The 10,514-nt window shown below is 43.3% G+C and overlaps 1 protein-coding gene across 1 annotated transcript in view; it reads right to left on the bottom strand.

The window, feature by feature from the left end:
- Positions 1–2,607: 2,607 nt before the first annotated feature.
- AKNA (AT-hook transcription factor) overlaps positions 2,608–10,514 on the bottom strand; it is a 31,668-nt gene continuing 23,761 nt past the window's right edge. Inside the window, exons 17-21 of the mRNA XM_029285540.1 lie at positions 7,741–7,848; positions 6,505–6,617; positions 4,978–5,082; positions 4,514–4,691; positions 2,608–3,221 (exon numbers count right to left, since the gene is read on the bottom strand). Of these exons, the coding sequence (XP_029141373.1) occupies positions 2,942–3,221; positions 4,514–4,691; positions 4,978–5,082; positions 6,505–6,617; positions 7,741–7,848 (784 nt within the window). The 3' untranslated portion in view covers positions 2,608–2,941. The remainder of the gene's footprint in view (positions 3,222–4,513; positions 4,692–4,977; positions 5,083–6,504; positions 6,618–7,740; positions 7,849–10,514) is intronic.

The following is a 10,514-nucleotide window of genomic DNA, read 5'->3' as shown; positions in this document are numbered from 1 at the left end:
TTTTGGGGGTTTTGGCCTGGCGGTGTGCCAAGGATGAGAAGCGAAACATCTTCAAGGCAAAACCAACATCCACTTGACTTTTGGAAGGAAAAAAAAAACACCCTTTGGAACAAACCACGTCCTGGATGACTGAGACGCTCCATAGACGTCTTTGGGGCTTCCCAAAACTTGGTTCCTTCCAGCTGTTTTTGTTCCCCTTCTTCCTTGTGTGACTTTAAAGAAGGACCCTCCCTCCAGCCACCAAGCTTTTAACAAGGTTTTGGTTTCGTGGTAGGTCAATTGACCCAAGAAAAAGTTCTGAGTCATCAGCCTGGATCTTGTTCTGCTTTTTAGAAGGTATGGGTGGGCTCAGCTGTGATAGTCCCCATATTTGGGCAAAGCTAGCATGATGTCCTGCTTCCTGAGGTCTTAATGCAGTTTTTGGAGAAAACAAAGAGAGATTCTGTTGAGGAAACTTAACTGCAGCTTGAAAGGCAAAGTTATTGCTCCTGCCATGTTCACCTCTGCTTAACAGTTTGGGTAGGGTTTTTTTTTTAAAAATCTAATGGGTTCTGTCTACTTACTGTATCTATCACTATCTCTATTACCTGTCTGTCTCTATCTATCCATCTCTATATCCATTTTTACGATTCTATAATCCCTTTTCAGGGTAGAGTTGGGGTGACTGGATGCATCTGAGTATTTACTGGAGATCTATCTATCTATCTATCTATCTATCATCATCTATCTCTATCCATCCATCCATCCATCCCTATCCATCTCTATATCTGTCAATCTACCTAGCTGTCTTCCAACCTTTTCTCCATTTTATCCTATATCATCTACCAACTATCATCCATCAACTCTTTCTCTCTCCATCCATTCTATCCTATCTATCATCTGTCTATCTGATCTATCAGCCTGTCTGTCTATCATCTCCTATCTATCTATCTATCTATCTATCTATCTATCTATCTATCTATCTATCTATCTATCTATCTATCTATCTATCTATCTATCTATCTATCTATCTAGCTATCATCTAGCTATTTATCTTATTCTGTCTCTTGTTTATCTTATCTCTTGTCTATATGCATTTATATTTCTTTATTTCTATATCTATCTATCTATCTATCTATCTATCTATCTATCTATCTATCTATCTATCTATCTATCTACCTACCTACCTCTATCTATCTATCTATCTGTCTGTGTCTATCTATCTATCTATCTACCTACCTACCTCTATCTATCTATCTATCTGTCTGTGTCTATCTATCTATCTATCTATCTATCTATCTATCTATCTGTCTGTCTGTCTGTCTGTCTGTCTGTCTGTCTGTCTGTCTGTCTGTCTGTCTGTCTGTCTATCTATCATCTCTCTCTCTCCTATCATTTCACCTTCTCTTGTTATAGGCCATGTGTACGTATGAATTAAATGTGTCTTGTGTTATTAGTGTAAACTTGGGATAAAGTAGTTTACAGGGTTTGTTTTTTGTGCCTCCATTGACCTTCTATTTATGACTCCATTGGCTCACTCTGACTTTGGCAAGAGGGGGTTAAGATTAAAAATCTTCCTCCCCTTTTGTCCTTTCAAGTTGCTCCCTCCCTCTCAACCCCCCCCCATCTTTTCCTAGAAAATACCAGCAGAGGGAAGAAGGGGAAAAACATCCCTCCTTATTATTCATGGTGTCTAAAACTCCCCTGGGCTTAATATTCCAACTTCTTAGGGCAAACATCAACTTTATGAAATCTCCATTTCCCCCTCCACACACACACACTCAGCCTCTCTTTTCTCAATCTCTCCTTGCATAAATTCCTTTTTATTTAGCATTGTAACTCTTGGGGATCCCTTTGTTTCTTTTAGTGATATTTTTTAATGGTTATTTATATTCCAATGCTTTTATGATTGAAAGGGATGGGAAGGGGGGGAGGAATGGGGAAAACGCAAAAGGCTAACGGGAGGCTGTCTTAAGAGGCTGTTTGATTTCTTGAAATGTCAATGTTGAAGCACAAAATGTGTGATTTCTGTATCGCTGTTCTGTATTTTAAAAGCACCTGAGAGTTAATAAAATTTGCTGTCCTGCCCAATGACGTCTTGAGTGTTTTATTGTAAGGATGGGAATTTGATGAACAGACTATGCAAAAATGGACAGTAAAGCTGCATTCTAATGATATCGACCCCCAAATTGTGTGATGTTGTCTGTTTGTGAGCCAGGGTGATGTCATGGGAATGCAGCACCAGAGTGCCAAGGGCGATATAATGCTATATTCCAATGACATCACCCTAAAGGGGATGACATCATGCCCCCGAAATAAAAAGATGATGGCGTCCCCTTTAGAGATGATGTCATTGGAATGTAGCATTACATCATTTTGGCACTGTGCCAAGGCTTTGCCCCAGAAATAAAGCACGGATGACGTTACCTAGTTGGGTCATGAAACGTCTGCAAGAAAACCACCAAGCTCAGAGAGCACCAAGGACCCCTCAATGCATACCTTCCCTAGAACATATTTGAACAAGGCAGGCATCTCGGTTTTTCTATCCTCCCCTGTCTAGCCCAACATTGCCTCTTGTGTCAAAGCTGCCTATTATTTATTATTATTATTATCATTATTATTATTATTATTATTAACATGATTAAGATCAATGTCCCTGAGAGGAAGCTACAAAGTCAAGATCAAAAAGAGACTTTCAAAAAAACAACAAAAAAAAAAGCAGAAGTCACCCCAATGGTTCAAGTCAGGGAGCGAAATACAGGAAGCACGGTTGCAAAAGGCTACTTCCTCCAAACAATGGAGGATACATTATTCTCCCTTCTCAACTAAGACTTGTTCTTTGGCACATGAAACCCAACCCAAGTGTCCAGAGTCCAACAGGCAAGCCACTGGGTCCATTTTATTGGTCCCCCGTTCCATTCAATCGAGGAAGTGGGTTTTCCCCTCTCTCGGTCCATCCTCATCAGAAGAAACGAGATGTCCTGGGACTCCTGGCTTTTTTTAGGGCCCAACGGAGAGATTGATTCATCTGTTCGGTGGTGAACTTCATGTCTTTAGCAGCTTCCACGGCCCGGCTTAAAGTCCAGTTCAAGTCTTCCAAACTGGCGGAAGGGAAGCAAGAGGGATGATCCCGGAGACGCTGCCGTGACGTTTTCCACTCGGTGGCTTGCCGTCTGCTGGAATCGTAAGCCGGAAGAGCTGCTGAGGAGCAGATTGAGGTAGTGAGCGGTGGCGGAGAATAGCTGTCCAGAAGGAAAGAGAAATGGAGAAGTCAAACAACTCTCACAGCAAATGTTTGCACCTAGATAAACCTTGGCTGATCCTCAGAAAAGCTAAGCAGAGGTGGACCTGGTTGGGTGAGAAACTAGCATGGAACCAAGGGTTTCCAACTCAACAGAGAAGTCAAGCAAGCAAGCTAAGGTTGAGTGGTTGTCAAGATCAACGTCAAGCAGACCTTAGCTTTAAAGGAGAATATTTGTGGCTCAGGATTGAAATGAGGAGTCCTTGGTGCTCTCTGAGCTTGGTGGTTTTCTTGCAGATGTTTCATTACCCTAACTAGCTAACATCACCAATGCTGATCATTGTCACCATCACTAGCCCTGATGATGTTACCTAGTTTGGGTAATGAAATGTCTTCAAGAAAACAACCAAGCACAGAGAGCACCAAGGACACCATAGTCCTCCTCCTCCTCCTCCTCCTCCTCCTCCTCCTCCACCTCCTCCTCCTCTCCCAAACCTCACTCCCTTCTAGCACTGATGATATTACCTAGTTGGGTAGTGAAACATCTGCAAGAAAACCACCAAGCTCAGAGAGCACCAAGGACCCTACAGTCCTCCTCCTTCTCCTCCCCCTTTCCTCCTCCTCCTCCCCACACACCCCACTCCCTTCTAGTACTGATGATGTCACCCAGTTGGGTAATGAAATGTCTGTAAGGAAACAACCAATCTCAGAGAGCACCAAGGACCCCTCAGACCTTACCTTACAAAAACTTTGGGTGCCGCCCTAACCTTGGCTGATCTCTTAGGAGAAATGACATGTAGACTTCTCTTTGTGAGATTGTCCAGACCAGCCAGGGAGAGGACAGCGGTGGCTTTGCAGATGTTATTTTTAAAAAACTTTATTCACCAAATAAAAATTACAAATCCGAGCAAGCAAAACGAGAAAATTAAAATGGGACAGGGATGATAACGCACACGGGTGCCCCTTTAGGGACCTCTTAAATAGGGAGTGAGGTCCACAGAAGTCAAATTAAAATAAAATTAGAATGAAAACCTTGTGAAAGTTAATGGCCGAGGCTACTAAATCAGGTAAACTGTTCCAAACGTTGACAACTCGGTTAACAAAAAAACGACTTGTTAACAATCGAGTTTGGAACGGTTTACATGAAGTTTAAAGTGGTTGTTGGCACGCGTCACTAGTCGCTAGTCTCTGATTGTTAAGTGTGCCTGTACTAGAGATTCAGCACTTCCCCACTGCTAGGTAAGAAAACTGAGACATCATCTATTAAATCTTGTTGGGAAAAACATTACTTACATTATGGACGAGAGCGGGCACTGTGCCAAGGGAATAGCTGGGATGTAATTCATAGAGGTAGCTGTAGATGGTACCGCCAAATACCAAAGACCTGCCTGTTTTGGTTGCTGGTGGTGGCTAAACTTTGGTTGAGTCCCAGAGGTTCCTTCTGGAGCAATCTCCTTGTGGTCTCCTGCCCCTAAGAAGGACGAGAAAATAAAATAAAATAAAATATACTGGTCACCATATCACAAAAAAAAAGATGTTGAAGTTTGGAAAAAAATTCAGAGAAGAGCAACTAAGATGATCCAAGGCCTGGAGACTAAAACATACGAAGAATGGCTGCAATATCAAGGGCAGCATTTTAAGGAAGAGATTAACTGTATGGATGAACATCTGGGTTTTAGATTAATGAACTGGATTGAGAGGAATTTTCACACCCTTCAAGGCTGGCCCCATCTTGAACCCTCAAACGTTTCTCTCACCGGCTATGTCTTTGTTCCTGGAGTTTGCCAAATCCTTACACGAAGGACACATCCATCCTTCAGTCAGTCTTTGCTTGGAAGGTCTGGATCCATCCCTAGGGGAACCTTAAAAAAAGGGAGGGGGAGACGATAATTCCTGTTACAATGAAATAGGCTACAATGCTAAACGAGCCGACATGGAAATAGAAGCCTTTACGAACAAGCATTAGTTTATGACACTTTTGCTAGAAATGTAATAAGCAAAGGGGTTCTTGTATCTTCTGGAAGGCATCTCCTTTTGGGAAATGCAGATCTCCTAAAGTTTTGCAAGCTTTGTTTATTTGCAGGTGCTCCGGCAGGGACTCTGCTGAGACTTGGAGGTTGATGGAAGAAAGAAAGAAAGAAAGAGAGAGAGAGAGAGAGAGAGAGAGAGAGAGAGAGAGAGAGAGAGAGAGAGAGAGGAAGGAAATAAAGCAAAGAAAGAAAAAAGAAAGAAAGAAAGAAAGAAGGAGGAGGAGGAGGGAGAAAGAAAGAAAGAAAGAAAGGGAGGGAGGGAGGGAGGGAGGAAGGAAGAAAATAAATAAAGAAAAAGCAAGGAAATAAAGAAAGAGAGGGGGAAGGAAGGAAGGAAAAAGAGAGAGACAGACAGAGAAAGAAAGAGGAGGGAGGGAGGGAGGAAAGAAAAAGCAAGGAAAGAAAGAGAGAGAGAAGGAAGGAAGAAAAAAGAAAGAAAGAAAGAAAAAAAGAAAGAAAGAAAGAAAGGAAGGGGAGGGAGGAAGAAAATAAATAAAGAAAGAAAGAAAAAGCAAGGAAAGAAAGAAAGAGAGAGGGGGAAGGAAGGAAGGAAAAAAGAAAGAGAGAGACAGAGAAAGAAAGAGGGAGGAAGGAAAGAAAAAACAAGGAAAGAAAGAGAGAGAGAGAGAGAGAAGGAAGGAAAAAAAGAAAGAAAGAAAGAAAGAAAGAAGGAAAGAAAGAAAAAAGAAAGAAGGAAAGAAAGAAAGAAAGAAAGAATTCAAGATGAGGTCCTGATTTTTAAACAGCAACGAATCAAAAGCCGGTTAATGTTTAACCAAGGCTTCCAATCATTTTTTCTATCCTTGCCTGTGTTCAACTCTGGTTATGACAAAGGTGATGGAGGGCAGGGCACGGAGCTGGCTGAAACCTGATTCCTCACCTCCAAACATATTTTCACATTTCTCTGGAATTGTCCGGTGGGGCAAAGGCCCCCTGAACTCTGCTCACCCATTGTTCCTCAACAGGGCGATCTCCCATTTTAAAAGATCAGCTCGAGTTTTTTTTTGAAGCAGATCCTTTCCGCTCCTCTGAAAATGTCTTAACAAAACCAAAGCCGAACACTTCCCGTGCGTTTAGGAATTCTCAAATGGTCTGGATCATCATATTTGAAGGGTTTCTTTTTTTAATGCATCCGACGACGGAAGCTGCCGTTTGCAAAAATCTGATGCCTGATGCCACTAAGCAAACAATCGTAAGTCGAGGACTACCTGTATCATGGGGTGGGGGGGGAGGGAAATCCTCATCAATGGCTACCTTTGGTTTCCTTGCCTGGCAAGGGAGCTGCAGAGTCTTCTCCGTGCTGTAACTGGGCATTCTGGGGATCAACAGAAGAGGTTTCGAGTCTCTTTGGCTCTTGAGACTCCAGACTGGAAATGGGATACTGTGTCCCTAGGAAAGCAAACACAAAGAATCCAGCAGGTGCTGATAAAAATTATGGAATACAGAAAGACAGAGTTGGAAGGGACCTTGGAGGTCTTCTAGTCCAACCCCCTGCTCAGGCACGAACCTCTATACTATTCTGGACAAATGGCTGTCCAATCTCTTCTTAAACACCTCCAGTGATGGAGCATCCACAACTTCTGGAGGCAATCCGTTCTACTGGTTCAATCAATCAATCAATCAATCAATCAATCAATCAATCAATCAGAATAGACCTGAAAGGGACTCTGGAGGTAATAATAATAATAATAATAATAATAATAATAATAATAATAATAATAATAATAATAATAATAATAATAAAGTTGGAAGGGACCTTGGAGGTCATCTAGTCCAACCCCCCTGCTCAGGCAGGAAACCCTATACCATTTCGGACAAATGGCTGTCCAGTTTCTTCTTAAAAACTTCCAGTGTTGGAGCATTCACCGCTTCTGGAGGCAGGTAGTTCCACTGGTTAATTGTTCTAACTGTCAGGAAGTTTCTCCTTAGTTCTAGGTTGCTTCTCTCCTTGATGAGTTTCTATCCATTGCTTCTTGTCCTGCCCTCACGTGCTTTGGAGAATAAATTGACCCCCTCTTCTCTGCGACAGCCCCTCAACTATTAGAAGACTGCTATCATGTTGCCCCTAGTGCTTCTTTTCTTAGACTAGTCCAGGGGTAGGCCACCTTGGCTCTTTTATGACTCATGGACTTCAACTCCCAGAATTCCTGAGCCAACATGGCTTAGCTTGGAAACCTCTCCATTTCCCCTCAGCGTGGCTGGCTCAGGAATTCTGGGAGTTGAAGTCCACGAGTCATAAAAGAACCAAGGTTGCCTACCCCTGGACTAGACTAATGTGGAACATTGAATCATAGGGGTGGAAAGTTCCAAAATTTGCATCCTTCCAGCCCATAAATGCAAACTTTTAAGGGAATAACAGAAGGGATTTTGCTCACTATTGATTTTACTCCTCCTGCTTGCAAACCTAACTCCCTTCTAGCACTGATGATGTTACCTAGTTTGGGTAATGAAACTCCCAGTGGTGTAGGTTGGTTTAAATGGTGTTCTTACCTGTGTAAGGTCCCCGGACAGTGCGTTGTTTGGAAGGTCTTATCCTGGAAGCTGGCCGGGGTCTTCCATTCTGCAACTTTGACGTTGCGTCGTCTGACTCGGAAGGATCTAGGAACAAAGCAGGAAAAGACAGTCCTCAGATTAATTTGGTATGTAAAGTCTGACATTATCTCAGGGGTTCAAACAACACTGGGGAGCATTAGCTGAATTGCAGAAGAGCATGCAATTGCCAGTTTTGACAAGGGGCTCAATCTAATCAAAATATTTAATATGACTAGCACTGATGATGTTACCTAGTTTGGGTAATGAAATGTCTGCAAGAAAGCAACTGGGGTCAGAGAGCACCAAGGACCCCACAGTCCTCTTCCTCCTCCTCCTCCTCCTCCTCTCCCCTCCCCTCCCCTCCACTCATTCCCTCTAGCACTGATGTTGTTATCTAGTTTGGGTCATGAAACATCTGCAAGAAAACTACCAAGCTCAGAGAGCACCAAGGACCCCATAGTCGTCGTCATCCTCCTCCTCCTCCTCCTCCTCCTCCTCCTCCTCCCTGCAAACCCAACTCCCTTCTAGCACTGATGACATTACCTAGTTTGGTAATGAAACTCCTGAAAGAAAACCAGCAAGCTCAGGGAGCACCAAGGACCCCACATTCATTCTTCTCCTCCTCCTCCTCCTCCTCCTCCTCCTCCTCCTCCTCCCTGCAAACCCAACTCCCTTCTAAACACTGATGATGTCACCTAGTTTGGTAATGAAACTCCTGAAAAAAACCTAGCAAGCTCAGAGGGCACCAAGGACCCCACATTCATTCTCCTCCTCCTCCTCCTCCTCCTCCTCCTCCTCCCTACAAACCCAGCTCCCTTCTAAACACTGATGATGTCACCTAGTTTGGGTAACGAAACACCTGCAAGGAAACAACCAAGCTCAGACAGCAAAATATTTTAAACAGACAACGCCACCTATTTAGAGATGATCGTTCTCTTTGCCTAAAGTAGGGCTCTCCACCTAACTAAATTAATCTCAGGGTCCCTCGGATGCTTCGGACAATATTTTGCCACTGGCCAGATTGACCGGCGCGCCTGCCAGTTGAAATCCAGAGACTCTCCCAGACACCCCTGTTTCTAAATTCTAGACTAAACCAACAACATTTAAAACCTTTGCCACCTACTGAAGTCCAATTCGGATCCATGTGGGGCCAACGGTGGCTTCTGGGTCCTCCCTTTTGGTTCAGTCGCCAGAAATGATCCATCGGATTCCGCCACGCTTTTCCTTGAGGTTCTGTGGAATGAGACAGCATGTTATATACCAAGGCAAGACTATAGCCGAACACAAAACAAGAAACTTGCCCCCTTCTATTCATTCTCCCTGATACTGTCACCTCTGGATTCCTAAAATCTGTCTGGATTCGTTTGACTCAATGTGATTTATTCTAGTTTTTTTGTTTGTTTGTGTGAACACAGGCAAGGTGGATCACGAACAAGCCTGTGTGGTTTAGCCTTCACCTGGAGACAAGGCTACTATGGTTTGCTCAATTAATTTGCTGAATTAAGGAGAAACTTCCTGACAGTGAGGACAATTAACCAGTGGAACAGCTTGCCACCAGAAATCGTGGGCGCTCCATCGCTGGAAGTTTTTAAGAAGAGACTGGACAATCAACTGTCTAAGATGGTATAGGTCCTCCTGCTTGAGCAGCGGGCTGGACTAGAAGACCTCCAAGGTCCCTTCCAGCAGGAGAACCTATGCCATCTCAGACAAGTCACTAGTCTTTTCTTAAAAACCTCCAGTGATGGAGCGCCCGTGATTTCTGGTGGCAAGCTGTTCCACTGGTTGATTGTCCTCACTGTCAGGAAGTTTCTCCTTAATTCCAGGTTGCTTCCCTCTTTGATCAGTTTCCAACCATTGTTTCTCATCCTTCTGGTGCTTTGTTGAACAAAGTGACCCCCTCTTCTTTGTGGCAGCCCCTCAAATACCGGAACACTGCTATCATGTCTCCCCTATTTCTTCTTTTCTCCAGACTAGCCAAACCCAAGTCCCGCAGCCGTTCTTCGTAGGTTTTAGTCTCCAGGCCTTGGATCATCTCAGTTGCTCTTCTCTGAACTTTTACCAGACTCTCAATGTCTTTTTTCGTGATACGATGACCAAAATTATGTTGGCAGTGAAGACATCACAGAGGGAAAGCAACAATAATTTTACCCTGGCTTTGCTTTGACTCTCTGTCTTTCTGAACAGTTTGGAACCCAGCCAGGACCACAGAGTTGTGGTTTGTTGTTTGGGAAGTTTCCCATAATGTCTTTCATAATGGGTGAGTCAGCTGCCTTGTGAGAAACTAGACTGCCTCTGGAGTCCTATTGCCCTCTAGAGATCAGTTGGAGGTTTGTGGGTACAAATATCTCCAAATATCCCCAAAACTTTGTTTTTCCTTGTAGGCATTTCGCTTCTCATCTAAGACTCTTCTTCTAGACAACTGTCAGAACCGAAGAAGCTTCTTGGATGAGAAGCGAAACATCTACAAGGAAAAACAAAGGAAGTCCAGTCAGAACTGAAGAAGCTTCTTGGATGAGAAGCGAAAAGTCTTCAAGGAAAAACAAAGTCCAGTCAGAACTGAAGAAGCTTCTTGGATGAGAAGTGAAAAGTCTTCAAGGAAAAACAAAGAAAGTCCAGTCAGAACTGAAGAAGCTTCTTGGATGAGAAGCGAAAAGTCTTCAAGGAAAAACAAAGAAAGTCCAGTCAGAACTGAAGAAGCTTCTTGGATGAGAAGCTTTTCTTCAAGGAAAAAA

The sequence above is a fragment of the Protobothrops mucrosquamatus genome, unplaced genomic scaffold (genome assembly GCF_001527695.2).
Source record: "Protobothrops mucrosquamatus isolate PMUCROS unplaced genomic scaffold, P.Mucros_1.0 scaffold1836, whole genome shotgun sequence".
Taxonomy (NCBI): Eukaryota; Metazoa; Chordata; class Lepidosauria; order Squamata; family Viperidae; genus Protobothrops; species Protobothrops mucrosquamatus.
The sequence above is the reverse complement of the archived record's forward strand: the minus strand, read 5'-3'. Positions and strand labels throughout refer to the sequence as shown.